The sequence below is a fragment of the Parasteatoda tepidariorum genome, chromosome 7, assembly GCF_982258835.1.
Source record: "Parasteatoda tepidariorum strain Cologne lab strain chromosome 7, Ptep-v5.0, whole genome shotgun sequence".
NCBI lineage: Eukaryota > Metazoa > Arthropoda > Arachnida > Araneae > Theridiidae > Parasteatoda > Parasteatoda tepidariorum.
This window is the reverse complement of record NC_141761.1, coordinates 53176390-53199758: the sequence shown is the minus strand read 5'-3', so window position 1 is coordinate 53199758 and position 23369 is coordinate 53176390. Positions and strand designations below refer to the sequence as shown.

The following is a 23369-nucleotide window of genomic DNA, read 5'->3' as shown; positions in this document are numbered from 1 at the left end:
ATACCTCTCCTTTTCTCCAATACACAACAAAATTAAGCAAGCCTCCGGTGGCACTGGGCACTTGAAAATTTCCTCAGCAGTGAGGGATTAATTGCAATTTAACAAATCTTTTTCCCCTTGTTTAGATATTTTAAATACAGTGCATTTTCACAAAGCTCAATTTGTATCGATCAACAAAAAAATTTAAATTAAAAAATAGCACATTTATGTCTAAAAGTATTTTATTTTGAAAAGAATACAACAACCATTTAATATTGAATATAAACGTAATAGTCTAGAAAAATAAATATTGTAAGAATATTTATACAGCTAAAACAATATAAATAATAAGTATGTATATAAATAATAAGTGTATAAAATACATAACACAAATATATATAAACATTTAAGTAATTCCATGTTTTAATAGAAGTATTATTATTTAATCAAATAGATAGATTTTATTATGCAATTGTTGGCAGTGTGTAAAGAACCCTGATAAATGCAGAAAAAATAAAATTTTTTACCTCAAGCATTTTTTGTGAAGCATCTTTTGAGAGCATTTGTGTTTTTAACTTAACATTTTTATAGTTTTAAAACTCGTTGAAAAAACTCAAATAACATATTTATACATGCTAAATATTTTCTTAAATTTTCACAGTTAAATACTGTCTTGTATACTTATCTTGGTTCTATTTAATTACTAATATAACCACAGAAAGTTTGCCAGGCATTCAATAGAGCTAACAAAATTTAAAAAATAATTTACAAGCGCCATTATGATGAATAAAATATAAATAAATAAAAGCACTACATTTTCCAAGATAAAAAGTCTTATGTAGTAAAATTGAATACAAAAAAAAATAATGAAATATAAAATAATAAAAACATTACAAGTACAATCAATATTGTACATTTGTTCACTTTAATTTCACAATTTGAAATTTTTCACATGACATATTTTGTAAGTTTTTATTAAGTGAAAAAAATGTATAAAAATACCAATCATCGTGCTTTTAGATTTTAACTGCACATTTCCTTACCAGTTCTTACGAAAAGTAAGAAAATACCAGCAAATTCAAGAAATAGGAAGCCCATCTTTATTTAATAAATGTTGACCATCATCTTCAAGTATGCTTGGACCACTGCCAATCTAAAATTTGTAAGTTACATGAAATATCAAGAGTAGATAATAAATATCAAGTACATAAGAAACATTGATAAATTTTTATTAAAAAAAATCATAATATTTATAAAAATATATGTATAATTTAACTACATACAGAAGGACCTTCAGAACTTTTTTAAGAGCTTCCAGAAATATTTAAGTAAAAATTGTTTCGGCACTGGAAAAAAAATGCGAATAAAATAATGATTTTTTCCCCTTCTGATTTTTCCACAGAAGAAGATTGAGGGATTGGTGACGAAATCTGCAAGCAGCGATTCAATTAGAGGGCTATTTTGAGATGCAATGGAAAAATCAATACAAGTGTCAAAAAATTCACAATTGAGATTTTTATATATTTGGCATTTTTAAATGATAAGCTACATATATATTGTAAAATTTTTCTAAAAAGAAATTTTGTTTTTAAAAACTTTTTGACATTTTACTTTAGTGTTCATAGCCCTAGAAATAAAAAGGAAATAATTGTCAAGAAGCTCATTTTGAAATTTATCATGAAGCACTTAAGATTTTTCAGTCACACGGCAGTCTTATTATGAATTATTTTACTGAAATAGTAAAAATTCTATTATTTGAAAGATAATGAAAATATGTGACACTAATTAATCAAAGATAATATATTTTTACAGAGATATTACGTTAAATTGGTAAAAGACTAACAAATTCCTTAAAAAATAGAATATAATAATTATTTAAAATGATAGATTTATATTAAAGAAAAAATACAGCTGCTATAAAGTTCTATAAAAATAAGTAAAAAAAAAAACAATATTTTTGAAAAATGACTGCAACACTTAACTCTTAAGTGTGGTTTTTAACATGAAAGCAACTATATTTTCTAGATAATAACTACTTTAGATTTTTTTTAAAACTAAATGTTTATCCCATGAAGTTCTTTTTAAGTAACTTTAAGGTTAATGTTCTGTAAGAGAAAGATAAATTTTTTCTTTTTCAATCAAAAATCGAAAGAATTTTAAAAAATACAAATATATTTAATATTTAAATCAAATATGCAAATACAAAATACTGAAGAAATTAAAAATGTTACCAAATATTTACTTTAGAAACTTATTAAAACATTGTATAAGGTAAGCTTTAAATTTAACATAAGAAAATATGAAATAAAAAAAGAAAATTCCTCCCAAAATTCTCAACCCAACCCAAAAAATATCCACGTTTAATATTACCTTATTTTTTGGGAAAAAAATACAATGCTTTAATAAAAACTAAAAGAAATCTCGATCAACGCTTATAAAATATAACACAGATACAATAGTTGTCCACTAGAATTATTAAAGAAAAATGAAATAAAAAATTTACAGGTGGTTTTCTGTTTGAACTAAATACTTGTTTATAATTAGAGTAAAATTAAAGGAGAGGAAACAATTATTGAGAATTGGTTGGTATTTTTAATTGCATTTTTGACCATTCCAATTCATCTTTAGAAGAAAAAAATATAAATTTCCAAAAAATCCAGTTACTTGAGCTTTTTGGTAAGTTGATTTCCATATAACCAGGCGTTTACTGTAATTTCTTTCTCATAACAATTAAGCAATATTAAAACAAGAAAAAAAAATATGTTATACATACTCGACTATTGATAATATACTGAATAGCACCAGGTTGAGGATCAATTTTAAAAGAATCTAAGAACACCTGAAAGGGATAAAAATAGCTTATTTTACACGAATAGATTACTATTATTTGTCATATTCTGAAAAATATAAAAGTTTAGAAAATATTTTGCAGTTAAATTAAGAAAGATAAAACCTACCAAGTTTAACAGCAATCATACAATATAAAATTGAAAACAATTATTCACATTCTTTTTTGTATGTTGGAAAATATTAATTTTGAAACCAATCTGAGAAGCATAACTAGTAGTTGCTCTTAATATAATTTCTGAATTGGTGGCAATGTTCAAAAGAAGAATACATCCTGAATATTTCTGCAAATTACTGATGATACATTTCAAATAAATAATTAAAAAAAAGCAGAATTGACAGTTATTTTAGATTGATTTAAAAGATTTCAGTGGAATGCAAAATCATTTGGAATGGAATGTTTTTTAAAGAATTATGGTAAGCATTGTTTGATTTTATGCATAGTGTCATTCTTTTTTCGTATATTGTCAAGTGGTTATTTCGCATAAAAATTAGCAACTAATTCATTAGATGCCTTAAATTTATTATACAAATAAAAAATTAAATATATAGTTGTCAAGCGTTAATACTTGAAAGAAATATTATCAAGTACTTTAAATTTATAAACTATTTAAAAAAGATAATAAAAGGTGGTGACTGGTGCACGTTAAATCTGTCGAGTCACAAAGTCCTCCATGTTCCCATAACAAATCAAAACCTCTGGGGGTACTGAATTGGAGATCGATCGTTTTCCGATTCAGGTCAAAATTACGATCTGTGGATGAATGAATGGGTTCGCCCTATAAACGGGTGTGACGTACGATGTGGCAGAAGTCGAATTCGTGGCCATAGATGGCGCCACTGGAAAACAAGAACAATCGCACCCCCTCTACTTAAACAGGCATACGTCAACAACAATATTTAAAAAAGATTTTTTTCTTACTTCAGATATAGGCTGCAAAGGAGATTCAAACCCACGAATAAATTTTAAATCTTCTTCAACTGGAGGAAAGAGAGCTTTCAAAGCACTTAATACAGTTGGCACTTCATTTTCTAGTAAATACAAACAGGCATTTGGACCAGCATCAAAAGTATAAGCTACCTGATAATGTAAACAAAACATGAATGTAAATAACCTTGATGTTTAGTAGTTCACTTACAAAATAATAGAACAACTTAACAATTCCAACTAATATTGCAAAATTTGTTATTAATTTAATGATAACTATAAAATTATTTACGAATAATAAGAAATTTTTATGTCACAGTTAAAATTATATCATATTAGACAATATCATTGTCTATTTACTTGCTTACTTGTACCAAAAAAGAAGCTTACTTTAATGACAAAAATCTAGCTATATTAAAAGTCATTCATTTAATTTAATTTCTCACTAAATAACAAGCTATGTAGTTTCGATTTTACAAGTGCAAAAGTACTACTATATTAAAAGTATGCTTAATTTCCTTTACATTTTAAAGCATAATTAATGCTAACTCATTTTGTCAGTACGGAATTAAAATACTTAAATAAATTGCTGAAAAATCATGACAATTATTTATAAAAGTAATTTTAAAATACAATTACATAATTTATGCTGCTTCATTTTGCTACTAATAAATAAATTCAATTTTCTAATAAAAAATAAAGAAATTCAAATAATGAAATATCTTATACTTACTTTATTTTGTCCAAAATGATCATTATATGCATGAATAAAATTCATGATTTTATAAGAGGTAGAATTCAAGTAGTGTAAAGGAGGATAAGTATCTAAGCAAACAGCATGGAATTGATTACTATCCTATAATTTAAATGAATTTTATCATTTAAATACTATTTAAATAGTCAAATATTAAAACTCAAATAAAATTGCAAATACTTTAAATTTGCTTAGTTTCTCTCAATAAAAGAAGCAGGATGATTATAAAAATCTTCTTTCAGAAATACAAAATTGATGAATAACAAGGGAAAGTTTTAGAAAATGTATAGTTATTATTTAACAGAAAGCATACATATTTCTGATAAAAAAAAGTTTATTATTTATAAAGTTATTTTAATAATGTGGAAACTATTTTAAAAAATAGGCTGAGGATTAACATTAAATTCTTCATTTTATATCATGAATTAAATTTTCAACCAAACCTTTCTTTCTTTTAAAAACTAAATACAAAAATACATATTTTTTATTACAAACATGCATATATATTTATGGAACATATTTATGAAACATACACATATATTATGTAACATACTTATAAAACATATACATATATATTACGTCATATATTTATTAAACATGATGTTAGCATGATACATAAAACTAAATGCAGTAGTGCAACAGCCCAGGGAGGGCCAAGGCCTACAATTCTCATCCCAAGTTTTCTTGACCTTAAGCTCTGGAGTGCAGAATCAGATGTTCTGATTGATATCATTAGAATATAGGTCATCAGAAAACAGACCCCCAGTGTTTAGTACCCTAACATGCTTGGTACTCAATTTATTGACACACTGAAAGTATAAATGGCTGAGTCAACTTTACCCAGCCTTGAGGTATAGGAGAGCAAAGAACTACCACTCAGCCACCGAGCTTCCAGTATAATAAACATGTAATCATTTATATATTTAAGATTTTTTAGGTTAAAGTTTTAAAACCCCACGAAGCTGCTAACCACCAATAAGCTGTTTGGCATTATAAAAAGGGGAAGATCTCTCTTCAGATTGTTTAGTAACTTTGAGAATGATTTCTTCTTCCATCAGAGTGACATCCTAGTACAGGTCAGAGCCATCCCAACTAGTTATAGTCAGACACTAGGTTTCTCGATTTGTTGATTTCCATGGTTTAAGATTTTTCCCCACAGAATCAATCCCTCTGGTGTTTGGTCTTCCCCTTTTTCGGTCACCTGTAAACTTTCGAAAAGTCGGCTTTTTAACTAGGTAAATATCATCTCTCTTATAGATGTGACCCAACTATCATATTTTATAGGATTTACTAACTGAAATTATGTCCGGTTGCTTAAATTTTCTGAATAATTCCTAATTGTACTAAATTAGAGAAATACTGTTTTCTTTAACAGCTCCAACGATGGCACTGAGTTTTTTTTCTTCAAATATTGTTAGCCTATTTTCCTCAGTTTTATTTAAAGGCCAGCATTTGCTGTCATGAAGTAATACAGGTTTAATTGGGTACATAAATTAATTTTAGTTTTACTGGAAATAAGCTATGATTTCAGTTAGTTTTTCAATGCAAAACTACACTTATTAGCCACCAGTATCCTGTTATTAATTTTTGATATGATATCGTTATTATTATTTTTTCCCTATGCCCACCTGATTGATACTCGCCATTCAGGCATCAGTATCAGTAGAACAGATTTGTTAGCCACTCTTTTAGGGGCACCATATTAGGTGGGCCAACGTTGCTCCCACAGAAAAGGAAGATAGTACAGAGAATGAAAGAACAACCATGCCTTGTCTTGCATTTGAAATCAGGACCTTCCTGGTGTGAGGTCAGCTTCTTCACCACTACACGCTCCTGTCAGCATTGATATTACTATTAATTGCAATAATTGTCCCTAGGCATTTGAACTGACTTACTTCTTCAAATGCATTCTTAGTCACAAGAGGTAAAACCTCAAAATTTCGATCACTGACTGCCATAAATTTTGTCCAATCCTGATTAATAGTTAAGCCCAATGTTTTAGCCTCAAGCTTGGAAAAAGCCTCTGAGACAGCTTGTTTGGTACAGTCAGCAAAAAAAAAAAGATATCACCCTGAATAACTTTTGTTCTAATGATCGGATTTTCACGATCTAAGTGTCAATCTTAATGGTTCCCGGGGGTGACCTCAAATATGCTAATTAATTAGTGCTAACTATTAATTAAGTTACGAAATCAGACACAAAAACGTACTTTCTCTGAATAAACATGTATTTTTTTTTACATATTTGGATTCCTGACCTTCAAAATAGACAAAATTTCGAAAAAAATGGGTTGTAAATTAGGTGGCAATAAGGATTTATATATCTGGCGATGGTTTAAAAATATGCCAAATTACCTCGCCATAGAAGGGGAAATAATTTATAACAACCATAAAGAAACTGAATGAATGACAAGATGGGAAAAGATAGTGTTTCTCGTTGCTAAGCAACCAAAAGAATTTTTCGCATTGCTTTCTGGGCTTTTTTTTTTTTTTTTTTTTTAAATCTCCTTTAAAAAGGAAATTTAAATAAATTAATAAATTATTTTTGATTCTCCAAGATTACAGAATCTTTGAATTTTTATCTGACATTATTTATTTTTTTAAAGCTGTTTTAATGTAATTTGTATGACAGTTTTGAATTAAAACCAAATTTTCATAAGCTATCATAAATTTATGAAGAGTTGTAGGGTTAAATGCTTTTGCCCCTCACTTCGAGTTTCTTAGGAAAGGAAAAAAAAAAGCGATCAAGCAAAGGTGGACCTGAAAAAAGATAGCTATTCTGATGCATAATCGCAAAATTTTATAGAAATCACGGTATTTATTTTCGATAAAATTGTAAAACTTAATAAATGTTATATGGCATTTTAAAAGCATTTTGATATATATATATATATCATAATAAATAAAAACAAAAAAAAAACACGAAGAAAATTACGAAAAATAATAAGTTTTATTTATTGCGCATAAGCTGCAAGTAAATAGAACTCATAAAATAAGTAAATAAGTTTAAAATGTAGAAAAAACTTGGGAAAAATTACAGAACAATAAAAAAGGGGGAAAGAAAAATAATAATAAAAAATAAAACTGCAAGAAACCGGAAAAAAATTCCGAAAAAAGGATTTATTTTATTTTAGTAGTTGTTTAACAAAACAAGGCATATCGAACATTTTCCTGATATAGCAATATTTTTTTGAACTGTGCAAAAGTTGAGAAATCATACAAACAACTTTTAAAGAAAATATTTTCAACTTTTAAGACAAATGGGTAACTTAAAAGGGTTAGCGCACAAGATTAACTTTGAATGTTGAATTAAAGTTGCATGCCCATAGTTTTTTGTTCATTTAAAAAACAAAACAATCTGTTAAATTTTTCCCCTGTGCGCACATACGCATTTACTTTTCATTACTCGAATAAATAAGAAGCAATAAAAAAAATAAAATTAATAATTTATCTTCATTTTTCGTAAACAATAGTATTTTTAGTAAATAGTCAGCTGTTCTGCTTCGAATGATATTGTGTGTGATCAGTAGAATATTTTTAATTTCTTAACAAGATTTAATTCTCAGATAGCTGGCAATAATTCTAAGTTTTCTTTCAATAAGAACTTAGCAATAATTTAAAAAGTAATTTTATTTTAAAGAAAAACATAAATTAAAGTACTTAAATGATTGATTAGTATATTATTGGAAAAAAATATACATAATAGAATTTAAAAAAAATTGCATTAAAATTCAATAAAAAAGTTAGAAAAATAATTCTGCGAAACACGCACAGACAGGTAATTTACAAATTTATTTTAAGATTAAGGCGATATATAAGATGTAAAGAAGTTTTAAAAAACTCTACTCTAAACTCAGCTGCACGACAGCCCATGGAGGGCCAAGGCCTACTGTGCCCACCTCAGTTTTCTGGACCTAGGGCTCTGGGGTGCAGGAGCAGATGTTCCGGTCAGGTGGTCAGCCGAACGCGGAACCCCCAGTGTTTAGTTCCCAATCATGCTTGGTATTTATTTATCGACCCACTGAAGGGATGAAAGGCTGAGTCAGCCTTGCCCGGCCCGAGGAACGACATCGCGAAGCGCTACCGCTCAGCCACCGGGCGAAGTTTTAAGATGATTAAAAATGTTGACTACGCATTCGTATTAATAATTATAAAATATATATTCAAGAAATTGATAAATATATTATTCCAAATCTATGCATACGTATGTATATTATTGAAATTGTATCAGTTATTGAAAAAGAAAATCAAAAATTAAAAAATAATCACATTAAGTAAGCACAATCTGGTGCATAATCATATTCTATCAGATGCACGCCTTTATAAAACTAGACATTCGTTGAATAAAGTGTTTTTTATTCAAAATGTTTTATTCATAATTTCTTTACTGAATTACAAATAAATTATTAAATGACTAAAAAGAAACATCGTATTTTATAGTTTGAAAGAAATAAAAATAAAAAGATTAGCAAACGATTATTAGCGAAAAAAATATGAATGAAATTTTACACTACGCGCGCGAAGTCAAGTTCCTCGCAAGTTTATCACATTTTAATATTAATCGCCCCATTTAATCATTTTTTTATTGTCGCCAAATTATTTTTTTAAAAATAATTAATTTTAATTTTTTTCAGATTCTAATAAATAAAAACAGTTGAAACTTTAGATTTTTCTATTGAAAAATATGTAGATTATTATGGTATAAAAAAATTCATACCTTATAATTCAATATTTTTTCATCCTCACTTTAATTAAATAATAAAAAATAATAAATAAATATTAAAAATTATTTTTTTCATGAAATTATCTTTGGGTAAATGAGTTTTATGAGTGGGTGAAATTTTTTTTTGAATTGCTTCATTAGTTTTGAAAATATGACTGAAAACGCAAAAAGCGAAATTAACATTAAGGGGTACGAACTTTGGATCGCTCTCCTGACCAAACTATGGGGACCACATTTCCCAGATTGCGGCTACCCCCTATATTTTGAAGGTCAGGAATCCAAATATGTAAAAAAAAATACATGTTTATTCAGAGAAAGTACGTTTTTGTGTCTGATTTCGTAACTTAATTAATAGTTAGCACTAATTAATTAGTATATTTGAGGTCACCCCCGGGAACCATTAAGATTGACACTTAGATCGTGAAAATCCGATCATTAGAACAAAAGTTATTCAGGGTGATATCTTTTTTTTTTTGCTGACTGTACATACTATTAAATCAATGTCATCTGCATAAGCCAATATATGAACAGACTTTTGGATAATTGTATGTCTAATATTTATAATAGTATCTCTAATTGCTTTTTTCAATACAATTTTAAATAGCATGCCAGAGAGGGTGTCTTCTTGTCTTAAACCTCTCTGTGTGTAAAAATAGTTTGATAGCTCAGACATAAATTTTATTCTGCATTTGACATCTTTAAGGGTCCTTTTTACAAGATTAACTAGTTTATAAAAGATTTTAAACCCAACCATAGCATTCAAAAGCCTTTCTCTTATGATAGAGCCATAGGCTGTTTTAAAATTGATGAAAAGATGGTATGTATCAATATTAAATTCTTTTGTCTTTTCAGGGATTTGTCTGAAAGAGTGAATGTGGTCAGTAGTAGCTTTTCGCTCTTGAATTCCACATTGGTAATTCTCAATAATATTTAAAGCATAAGAAGCAAGTCCATCAGTAATAGTTTGGAGAAGATTTTAAATGCCACATTTAAAACAGCAATGCTTCAATAATTGTGCAATTCCAGTTTGTCTTCTTTTTTTAAAAATCGGGCTAATGATAGCTTTGAGAATGATTTGAAAACTTTAAAAGTGACTTTAAAGGAAACAACACACAACTGATAGTCTCTAATGAAAGAAACTAGTTTAGACAGCCCCAACCTACTCAGAGTTGTAGTGTCAAGATCAAAAAATTTGTTTAAAATAAAAACATTGCTTCTAGTTGGTTGGACATTTTTTTAAAACTCAGATCATAATCATTTAAAAAAGGATAGCCATGATGAATTTTATTGCCTCTTTGGAAGCCCCCTGAAATCCCATGCCATAAAGAAAAGAACATCATAGCCTCTTAAAGGACTTCATAATTCCAGAAGTTGAAGAACAAAATAACAGACTATCAGCAACAGTTTTAATATGAGGGGGAAGAATTGAACATTATGTAAGAAACTCTGACAGAGTTTAGTATGTACTAAAAGCTATTTATAATCACTTGGATATTAAAATAGGAAAAGAATTTCCAAGAAACATACAAACCTTCATAGTGATTTCTGCAAATGAATGGAAATCTTTTTCTAAAATAGCTTTTTGTATAGCTTTAATTCTTTCAGGAACTATGTGAGATGCTCTAAATTTTAATAAACTACTTGTTTGAGTGGTTTCTTTCATGCCTTTAGTACTACCTGTTTCTTTTTTTCCAGCATTGACCTTAAAATAAATAAAACTAAAAATGTTTATTTTGAATGACTTAATAAAAATATTCAGTTCTACTATCTTTCTTAAGATAATGCATCAAGTATCTGCGCCAAGGAAGTATGGAGCGATTTTTATATTAATTTAGGCAATCATTAAATAGCATCTGACAATGACTTTTTTCTTTCATCAACAGTTATGGTCAGATTTAAAATCTAAAAACAAACACTTGTATGCACAAGCGTTTTCCTCGGTAATATATATTTTTTAACTCAAATAATTTAAAAAAAAGTTGCTAGCCATTTAAAGTAGAAATGGCAAACTGTTCTAAGGTACAACAACTGATAATACTTAGGAACACATAGTGTTACATCTCGGAATTATTTTTTCAGGGAACTAAATTAAGATAAAAAATTAAGATATATTACACAAAAATTAGAAATTCTTAGTTCAAAGTAAATATGTAGAAACAATTAATGAAAAAACACGAGGAATGAGGAAAATATGAGCATGCAGCATAACATATAATTTCCTATGACTGAATTTAATTTTGTATGGGCACATAATTCCCTATAGCATTTACTGTAAAAAGAATGGTACATATCTATGATCAAATGAGTTATGTTCCACATTTGATGGTTTGAAAACAAAGGTAATTTAGCTTTTATTGTTATAGGAAGATAATGAAATTGAAACTTTTGCCAAAAATATTTATAACAAATTAACAAAAGTTGTTTAAACTAAAGGTTAAAGTTGTTTAAACTATTAAAGAAATTTTCTTATTTGTAGGACACAAAAGTTAACTGTGTTAGACATAAATTATTTGAGTAACAATTTATGTCTTGCATGTTATAGAATAAGTTCACTGTCTATAAATTCTTAATATGTAATTTAAAATAAATAATAATACCATTAATATATAATATTTCCAGTTTTTAAAATATTGTAAGAGATTAAAACAGATCGCTCAACAAAATAGAAACAAATGATATCAAAATCATTTAAAATTATGCATACATTATACATTAGCCAGTGTTTTAAGGTATGACAGTCTCAAGGCACACCTCACCACATGGTTTAAATGAAAAAAAGAAAAATTAATTAAAATTTTTAATGAACTAGACAGTCATTCCATCTCAGATCAGAATGATCTAATGAAGACCCTGCAAACTGTACCCCCAGTCCCTTCATGCATGCACCAGCTGTTAAATTAGATAAGCTATTTAGAGGTGATATTATTGTATTCTGTTGGATAGACATGCCCAAACATAGTTTCCTTTAACATGTTGACTGCTGTCACCCATATTTAGGTTTCTGATCGGGCTGCCTCACCCATACTCGGGTGAAAGCAAAGTTTCTAATCAGGCCGTGGCCCTCATTTGACTACTTACGAAGGATATTCGCATGCATTTGAAAAGATATTTCACAAGAAGTAATAAAACTATTGAATTGTTATAAAAGTATTACAAAACTGATTTATTAAGAAAATTATTGTGAGTCTTGTAAAAGCTTTCTTGTTCACTGCTATTTGACTCACTAAGAAATAAGTTTTCCATTTTTCTTTTCGAAATTTCAACGAATCAGGGTAAAGATTTTTAAGTTATACTCCTCGTTACTTTACAAAGATTCAAACTGATCGTGTAAAGTGGTGAGATGAGAAACAGATGTGAAACAACAGATACAAATAAACAGACATAATACCATGGAAACAAACAGAGCAAGATATGATTCATGTGACCACTAGAGACTCGCATTATTAAAATATTGGTGGGAGTACTTAGCAGATTACGCTTTGTACAGCTGTACTCATAGCCTGAAGGAGATTTCAGTGTAAACATGTGCGGCAGTCAACGTGTTAAGAAACTTACTTTACTCGGTGCTGGGTGGCGTATTTGGGCTATAGTTTGGGGATTAAATTTCGGATATTTTAATTAATGAACCATTTAGAATTCATACTAACAATTAAGTCAAAGAATAAATATCCACAATAATATGTTTTATATCTTAAATTTTAATATAGAAAAGAAAGGTAACATTAAAACTTGTGATAAAAATCATTAATTTTCATTTATCAGAGTTATAGTTTAAATAAATTTTTTTTAAACATGACTTAGTAAAAGGTTTTTCTTTTAGCCAAATAAAAATTTTGAAAGCGTTGTATTCAAACATTTATTTTGAAACAGCTAACAGAGTTGTGTATAATACTAAAAAAAAAAAAAAAAACTAAATTAACTTTCTGTTGCTAAAGTAGAAAGTTAAACCAAAATCATTCAGATAAAGAGAAATATATCAGAACAGGAAAACAGTAATTATTATGTTTGTATATATAAATACTACTAATAATAATAAAAAAAAGAAACAGCTATTAAGATATAAAGAAATGAATAAACTTAGCAGACCTTCTTTTTTATTATAAGAATTTTCCTACTTAAAGTTTTGACTGATGAAGCAAGTACTTTAAAGTTAATTGCGAAATAATAATAATTACAATTTGGAAGGAAAGAGAGAGAGAGAGAAAAAGATCCTACACAAGGTTATATAATTTTAAAAAGCGCCTGAGCAGATTAAGAGACAATATATGAAGAGTAGTGGCACCTGATAGATCAAGATGGATAAAGCTGCTTGAGACAGCCATGGCTAGAAATCAGCTGTAGTGCTGGTAGTAGAAGAAGAATAAAATTATTAAAAGTAAAATTTCCCAAGCATGATATAAATGAAGAAGTTAATCAAGTTTCAAGTTATATAAATGATCTCAATTTTTAAAACACTAAGAAAATATTCTTGTCATAATGGTAAATTTTAATTGAAAAAAATATATGATGTAATCTTAATTCTAACATGCTACAAAATCAAATTTTGATTTTTCAATCTACTATTAAATTTTAATATATTTATTGTAATTTAGATCATTTATATACACATTAAAGATAAAGAGAACAAGTTTTAAAATCATGGATTATGAATAAAACAAATCTTCAACTTACAGTTGCACTAATTATTTCCAGTAAACATATAAAGGGAAATAATAAGAAGCAAGAGTTCAAAAAGTGATGTCTAAAAACTACATAATTATTCAACTACAATGCACTTGAAGATAGCTTTAAATTTATGTTGTAATATTTCACAGCTTTTACGTAAAAAAATACAGAACATACTAACCACTATTATGAGAATTTTTAGCTCTGGCCAGTGTTCTTTGGATGCAAACTGGTAAGCAATGGAGTCACTGCCATCTTCTAGACTGCCCTTGTGCCAATGTACAAAACCACCAAATACACTTCGGCAAGCACTTCCCGAGCCTTGCCTATTGTAAAACAGATTAATTCAATTTTATTAGCTTAACATTGAAATTGGTTTGTTCTCGCACAACAAATTATTATTATTTTTTTAATATTAGTTAATAATAAAGTAACAACATTCCAAAAAAATTTTTTTGCGCAGATTCACTTAAGTGTAAAGACAAATGCTTAATAACTTAAAAATATTTCAAAAAGGCAAAAAATAGATTTAATTAAGAAACAATGAACTTGTGCAATAAATTTGAACATCAATTGATGATCTTTAAGGTTTTAAAATTTATCTGAAAAAATGTGCTTTTAAAGTTCAAATTTCTAATAAACTAAATCTTGTGTGTTGAAAAGTAATTGTTTTTAAGAGCTCATAGACTACTTCTCTAAAAAAATAATTTAAAATATAAATATTTCATGAATGAATTTTCAAAGCAAACACAACTTTTCTATCATTTCAAGCTTAAGAATTTTATCAGTTTAAACATAAAAAATTTACAAGAATTTGTTGATTTAAATGTATTTAGCTAAGATTAAAACACAATAAGCATAAGAACAGATTATTAAACATAACTAACAGAAAAAAATGGATACCTGTTAGCAGAATTTATGGAGTAAATTTTCAGCATTGTTTTCATACATCTGATTTTGTTATCTTATTGCAAAAATTTAGCTTAATCTAACATATGTGTACAAAATTTGAAAATATATGAGGTATTTAAAAATTATATATAAAAATTTAATTTCTTTTATAGATGACTTGAATTTTACAGAATGATATTCAAAAAAAAAAAAAGAGGAATAAATTTGTATACAGTAATAGCCTACAATGCAGTAACAGAAATAATTTTTATTTTTGTACTTCATGGTGTTTTCTCAACTGAGCTTTCTAATTTTGACTTGAAACAAGTTTGGAGACATTTAGAAAAAAAGTTTCAATAATTTTTACTCTTATTTTTTTATATTTTTAAATCCACCACTGCTGTGTTTGGAGGGTTTCTGCTACCATGGATAGTCAACAGCTGAATTAACTGCATTGGAAACTGATATTTCTTCTTTACACATGTAAAACTTTATTATATAATTAAAAACAAACCATAAACAATTAAAAAAATATATTAAAAATATATATTAAAAAATATATAAAAAACAATATTATAATAAAATAAAATTAAATCCATAATTATGTAAATAAAAATGATACCTGGCAATAGCTGAGAGATCCTCCTTAATTCCATAAAGTCCAGAAAGAGCAACTACTGTTAAATAAAACACAAAATAAAGTCATACACATAAGTCTATAAAAACTCTTTTCATAAGATCTTGCTAAAATATAAAAATTAAGAAAATATTAATTATTCTAGAGCTATTAAAATAAGTTTATAACAAGAAAGTATTCTATTAAAAATAGAAAAAAATGGTTCAAAACATAAATGCTGTTTTAAACCATTTTTTAAGGGAACCTTTTTGGTTCAGAAACGTTTTAGAAGTCTAAGAATAGATTCATTGGAAAAAATATTTTTCTCTTTTTATGACATTAGATATATGCATATTTTTCAAAGAACATATGTTTTTACATTTGAAGCAACAAGACAACAATTCTGGAAATTTTTTATCAGATTATTTAAGAATAAGTGAAAACTTAATTACAGTACAATAAGAACTTAGCCTCAGATTTTATTACTTTTAAATTATCATAAATGAGTTTAAATTTATAGTACCATTAATAAAGGATTATGCGGCATAGGTAAAAGATTTCAAGTTAAAAAAACATTCATAATAAATTACCTAAACAAGCAAAACCAGCAGCAGATGAAGCTAATCCAGCAGCAGTAGGGAAATTATTTTCTGAGCATATATGCAGAGATAACTGTGTTAATTTTTTGTCTTTTGCTCTTTTCTTTACTGCAATGAAAGGTGCACATTTTATAATTCAAAATAAAAATTACAAAATTGTATTTAAATAAAAGTTATTAAAATTATATCAAACACTAAAAAAATCATGTTTAATATTAATTCAGAAATAAAAACATTGAAATAAATTTAAAACAGACAGGAATTTGACTTGAAAATAGCCAACTAATTTTTTTGAAAACTCAGGAGCAATATACAAAAACCAGCATTTCATACAGACAGTAAGTGTTTTTTTAGCAATAAAAAATATGTTACAAGCAAATATATTATCCAACAAAAAAGTGTTATCCAACTACTGCTAGGATGTAAAAGAGCCTTTTATAAACAAAATTAAATTCTGGCATTGGTTTCTAGTTGACAAGAAGCTGTATATTCTCATGAACATGAAGCATGAGAAGCTCAGCCACTATTCCAAATTACAAGAATGCTAACCGTACACCATCTTAGAGTGTTGTTCGTGAAAGCAAGAGTGATCTAACATAATTATGTTAATTGATACACATTTTCTTTGGCAATGGAATCCAAAATAATCAAACTACTTTTAACACAACCCCAACTTTATAAATAAAATATATTAAAATAATTGTGCAGGTATTAACCAATAACAAACTAACTACAGTACAGAACCCGTTATCCAGAAATCAGAAAACCGGAAAACCAAAAAACCGGAATGAAATTCGATAAATTTTCCCGCCATTTTCAAAAAAAAAAAAATTTTTTTTTCCTCATAAGATTTTAGGATTTTTTTTTTCTATTTTGAAAGATGTTTACCTTACCATCATTTTGGAAATAATCATTAGTGTATTGCTTCATCGTTTTTTCTTCTTTTTCAGATTATTTCCAAATTATTATTTTTTTTAGTTGAGTTTAACAATAAAAAAAATACGGCTTTTTGTAGCGATTCAGAAAACCGGAAAAATCAGTTATCCGGAATAGCGATGGTCCCGATCGTTCCGGATAATCGGTTCCCTACTGTATTTTGAAAAAAAAATAATATTCCAACTTTTTCATTGTTTCATAATTAATAATTTTAAAATTATGTTGGATCAGCATCTAGTCCAGCTTTCAATTTGATTTTGGAGTACATATTTAGATGAAAATGAGTAAAACAAGCCATATTATGGTATTTTTTGAAATGAAAGAGAAAATGGTGATAATGGTTTATTAGAAAAATATACCGTGTATCCCAGTGTATAAGTTGACTTTTCAAACAAATAAATTGCTGAAATTTTATGAAATTCCGGGGGTTGGAGTAAGCATTAGCAGGAAATGAATGAATAAAATAAGAGACATTTTGGTATTTGTTGCAATGAACTGTTATAAATGTTGATAATGGTTATCAGATAAATATACAGTTTATCCTGGTGCATAAATCGTTTTATAAAGCTTTTTTTAGAAACAGTATTTGAAATTATGTTCAGAAAAAAAAAATTAAGAATAAGAAACGTTTAGATAATTTATTGAAAAGTTTTTCAAAAAGTTCAGATTTTCATAAAATTACAACTTTAATGACTCCAGAACATCATGTATGTCACATTCAGTAAGGTTAGCAGAGTCGTCCCACAGATTCCAATTTGCAATGGATTCTATTCATTCTCATTTCCTGAGTTCCCCAAAAAATTATCTTCACCCCTACTCACAGAATTCGAAATGGTATGGGGATGATATGTAATTTGGGATCCTAACTATACCAAATTAGCTAAAATTTCCAAAAACTGAAACTTTTTCTGAAATTCAATTCCAGTAAGTTATTTATTTATAATTTTTTTTACAGAAATTTAAGAAGAAATAATTGTTAAATGTATTAAATTTAAGAAATTTAATACAATTAATATCAAAATACGATTAAGTCTCTACTTTAGTAAAAGCATCCTGTACGAAATTATAAATGCTAACTAAGAGCTATAAAACATAAAAATTTTAAATGCGGACATAAACAAATTAGAGTTTTCCATTTTTAATAAATACGTTATATTTTTGCAAAAAAAAAAAAAAAAAAACAAAAAAAAAAAAAAAAAACCAGGAATTTTAAGGTTATGGGAACTTAGTTAAAAAAATCGAGGACTTGCAACTTGAAGCAAAAGAAGGTAATTGACAAAATTAGGGAGTTAGATGAGAAGTCGAAGGACCAAATATAATTTTTTTCTCTGAATTTTACACTCAAAATAAATAAAGAACTTTTAATGATTCTAAAAGAAGATTGCAAGACATTACGCTTGAAAATATCTAATTAATTTTTAGGAAATTACAAAAATAAGTTGTACCCCTGCATTAACTTTAGAGATCCATTGAGGGACCCAATGAAACTTGGATCCAGTGGCTATAGCCTCAGTATAGCCTCTTAATTTGGCTATATTAGGATCATTTGATAAGCTGCCTCACAGTATTTGTTAATAAAAAATTGAGAAAACCTAGAATGAAACTGAGAAAACAGAGTGCAATTTAGCAGTTAACATCAGTGGAACTTTTTGGTGCAATCGGTTCAAAAATCAAATTCACATTAATTTTAATTCATATGTTTCCTCTGAGTCACCCTCAGCCCAGGCTTTTCTTCAGACACTTCAAACATATTTACTATAATATAAGTTTATTTTATTCTGACACCATATAATTTGAATGTTCAAAGATTTTTTTCTTTTAATATAATGAAAAGGTATGATTAAAATAAGTCAACAAAGTTACATAGCTCATAAATAAATATAATAGGAAAATTCTTTAATTTTTATTTTTAAAAAATATTAGTAAAAAAAAGTAAAAATATTAGCAATAAAACTTACATTCTCTGATACAATTTTGCAGCCGTGGATTAAATAGATCTTGCTCCCTGGAAAAAGATTAGAATAAAACAATTTATTCTATTAACATGTTCACATTGTAACAACACTTGGGCAAATAACCTTCCAAAGAAAATTGAGAGTGAAGTAGAAGAAAACACAATTGAAATTTTTTTATGTATTTGGAAAAGGGCAGCTGCTTTGTTACCAGTGAACTATCTTACAATATTTTTTTATAGTGAAGTGTTTTCAGCTTACTTTTATTGACACCAAAGTTTGGTAACTCCACTACACTGAAAACTTTAATATTATTAGCTTGAACAAAATAATCATAAATATCAATTATTAAAGCAAGAAAAATTCAGTCAAACAACAAATCTTTTCTCCCACCAGAGTACTAGACTAGCAATTGTGAATAGTAGTCACTGGCTACCAGAATCAAAAAATTCTATCCATTTTTAGATATGTGTGCACACAGCACCAGTGCTATTGATTTAATATATTCTTTTAAAAAAATTGATTTGATGTAACCTTACAGCCTAATCTTTGCAAATCGAGTCTATCTGAAAGTTTTTTTTAAAAAATTATGCCCACCATCGTCTTCTCAGACATAAGGCGTCTTGCAGTCCAATACAATACTGAAGTAGCTCCAGAAGGTGAGAGGGCACAAAAGTCACCAGAGGGACGAATATCAAGAAGAGAGGGGCAATCAAATAAATGCTCCCCAGTCATAGGCGAAGTGTTACAGAGCACACAAAGAGGTGAATTGACCAAGTTAATTTTAAATAAATGGGCCTGCAAGTAGTCATGTCCAGTAATTAATCTAAGGCAAGCAACTCCCTCAGCTCTGGGAAGGAGGGAAAGGTGAGAGCGCTGCTGGTCATCAAGAAGGCTAGCCCAGGATTTTCCATCAGCTAAGTCCTTAAGAGCAGATATTGTTCTGTGCCTGCATTTGCTCTTAAGAAGCCGCCTTGCATTTCTAAGGGGAACTGGATGAGAAGATGGATGCAGTGCTGAAGCCTCTCTAGCCAACATGTCAGCCCGTTCATTTCTGTAAATGCCACAGTGGCCAAGGATCCACTGGAGGACTACCTCTCCTCCAGAGCAAAGAAGAGAGTCAATGCGTTGTTTACACTTAAATTCGAGTTCAGAGGGATATAAATTATATTCAGAAATGGTCTGAATAGCAGCCTGAGAATCGACAAAGATAACAATGTTTTGTTCAGATGGTTCACCAATAGCTGTAATAGCCATAAGGATTGCAAACACTTCTCCATCAAAATTATCTGCCTAAGAGTCAAGAGGTTCTCTAAGGCTGAAATATTTGGAGTAAGCACCAGCTCCAGCTCTACCAGTTGAAAAAGTGGCAGATCCATCAGTAAAAACCTGCAGCCATTGCTCATAAGCGTATCTCTCGTGTATAGTGGCCAGAGCGATAGGATACAACTCGGTCTGGTGAAAGTCCGATAAAGCAAGGCTGTAGCAGATTCAGCGTTACCCAGGGTGCACCACAAGGAGGCCTGCCACACTACACCCCCTATTTGAAAGTGACTACTTATAGGTGCGATTTGATATTTGTGGAGCATATTACCACTTTGAAAATAATACTTTGCTGACCAGAAAAATAAAGGTTGTTTCCATCGTATTAAAAGTGAACAGCTCCATTTTTACACATTTAGTATTAATCTTTTCAAAATGTTAAATGTTTTAATAGTTATCAGTGATGATACATTTTTCCAACCCAAAAATTAAAACTACTATTCAAGTGGTGCAAGAAGATAATTTTTTGTCTTTTCTGAAATTTACAATAAAATAAAAAAGTATCCTTTTTGTACATGTGCATTCAATTCCAATAATATTCCACAAAATTTTTTTTAAAAAAGGAAACTTCATAATTCTTTAAAATTAATTTATCATAGAAAAAAAGGCCTCTACTTTCTTTACACTTACTTTCCATTTAACCAAAATTTATCCTCTTCAAACTTGTCAGAACAAGCAACTGTAGTTTTTGCACACATCTGTAAAATAAAATGACATATTAAAATTAAGTTAAATTTCTCAAAATAAGGCAAATAGGGATATCCAATCATTGAAACATATTATAATAAAGTTAAAATTAAAAGGCACCACACTTCAAGAATAGAAAAACTCTGAGTAACAAGCACACATAAATAATAAATGATCAAATAATAAAATTTTTATTATAAAAAATTAAAAATATGGTTAACAGCAAGAAACAATTTTAGTCATTATCTAATACACATGCTTTATCAATAATTTCAAGCTTTGATTCAATATTACAAGCAGAGACTATTTTAAGCATTAGAATTCTCTTACGGTAAAAAACATTGCAGATGATTTCTAAGAAAATGTTGAAGGATATATTATTGAGTAGCAATACATTGAAGAGCATTTTTAAAGATGGTTGAGCACAATCTTCAGAAGCATCTTTATTACCTTAACTATAAATGTAAATAAAACAGACTCAATTTCAGGAAAAATCCAACTTGAGGGGAAAAAAAAAATGAAGGGAAGTTTTAGGGTTAGAGCTAGACGGTGTAAGAAATTTTAAAAGTGATATATCAGCAGTTAGGAGTCAAAATATAATAACTATCATGATACAATATACACCTGAATAATAATTACAATTAAGACACAGAAAGCCAAGTTTGAAATACAAGCAGAAATTTTAAATAATTAAAAAAATAAATTTTAAATAAAAGAATATAGTTTTTATATAAAAAAAAAAAAATGCGGCTCTGAAATCCTCAAAATGCTTTTTAAAATTAAAATATTATTAGGTACTAAAAAAAAAATATAAATACAAGGTTTGATTAAATTATTTTTATCAGCATGTGCTGATAACTGAAAGTAGGACAGAATGTTCTTCTTGTAAAATCTTCAGGTCATGGCCTCATGTGCATCTTCTATCATTGGCAGCCTAAAACTGAGTTCTGATGCATCAGCAGAAAAAAAAGCCACTATGCGTGCTAAATCAATATATTATGATGCATTGATCAGAGTTGTGGTGGCTCAGGGGATAGAGAGTTCATTCAACAATTAGGTGAACCGGGTTCGAATCCCAGCAATGGCTGGTCGATACGAATTCTGCACCCGGCTCGCACTGACCACAGTGCTAATGTTGAATATCCTCAGTTGTTGACGGATCATGTGTTAGAGTACCCTTGCCATCAGGCTAACAGTGGGAGGTTTTCGAGGTTTCGCTAACCATGTAATGCAGATGTGGGTCGGTTCCACCAAAAAGTCCTCCATGAAGGTAAATTTCTCCTAATACTTGATCCAGGAGTTCCCTTGTCTTCGGTATTGGGTTCAAATTTACAAGGCTATGGAGTTGAGCATTAGTAGTCGTAAACCCAAAAATTGGGTGGACTGTTCAACGACGGTTATAAAATACATTGCTCAGTCTTACTCAGGGTGGTCAAATGCATCTACATCAGAAAAACCTTTAAAAGGTAATTTGAATATGGGACAGTGATCTGTCATGCTAATTAGAATCACTAAGTTGCTAAAATGAGTTTAAGCTTGCATTTTTTTTTAATAAAATGACATGAGGTTTGTCTAGGGGTGAGTAAGAGTTGGTACTAATCTGTGATGTTTTTTTGTTGTTATTTTTCTGTGGGACGCTGCTAAAAAGTTGTCAAGATTCTCGGATTATTTTGTAGTAGATCAGGATCTGGAAATCTTACCACAAAAATCATAGAAAATTAGAAAGAATAAAATTATAAATGAAAATAATATAAAGAAGTATATGTCCAACTTACTTTGATTAAATCGTAAAATCAGAAATAAATATAAATTATATATAACTTAACCTACATGCATTATTTGTTGTTCATAAAACCATATTTTAGAATAGACTTTAAACTATCAGAACAAAATATATTTATGTTTATAAATGAATATAGACGTAATAAAAATTGCTAAGGAAAAGGTATAATTATCAATTAATTAAAAGCAAATGATATGATTTAATATAAAGTTGTTTGGAGTTTAAGGTTATAAATATATACATTTTAAGTAAAAAAAAAAAAAAAAAAAAAAAAATATTTATGTCTTTATAATTACTTCATTTTTTGAAAGTGTAACACTGAAGGAATCATTAATAGGGATGATCAATGTTTCGTCTTTTTTTCCCCCTGAAAAAGAGATTAAAGTTTAATTAAAACAATAAAATTATAAATGCCTGGAGGCAATTTTATAGAGAGGCATTGATTAAAAATTCAGTTACAATATTTTATAACTGCAATGTTTACAGGAGCAACGGCAGTACAAAATGATATTTCCATTCTATTTAATTGGCATATACAGCTAAGAAGTAACAAGTTTCTAGTTTAAGATTTCTCACTTTTACTTTATGTTTTATTTTACTTTCGGCATATTTTGAGTTGACAGGTAAGCAGTGTATTATGATGCCAGATCCTTATTTTTTTACACGGAACAGTTACATATGATCATA

The 23369-nt window shown here is 28.3% G+C and overlaps 1 protein-coding gene across 1 annotated transcript; it reads right to left on the bottom strand.

The window, feature by feature from the left end:
- Positions 1-203: 203 nt before the first annotated feature.
- Mvd (mevalonate diphosphate decarboxylase) lies at positions 204-23349 on the bottom strand. Its single transcript, XM_043049705.3, has 12 exons — positions 23142-23349; positions 22979-23049; positions 20843-20910; positions 18896-18942; positions 15993-16109; positions 15409-15463; positions 14077-14221; positions 10762-10932; positions 4488-4610; positions 3749-3907; positions 2753-2818; positions 204-1132 (listed from the first exon to the last, which is right to left on the bottom strand). The coding sequence occupies exons 1-12, from the start codon at positions 23197-23199 to the stop codon at positions 1058-1060; spliced, it is 1155 nt and encodes a 384-aa protein (XP_042905639.2). The 5' UTR covers positions 23200-23349; the 3' UTR covers positions 204-1057.
- Positions 23350-23369: the final 20 nt, after the last annotated feature.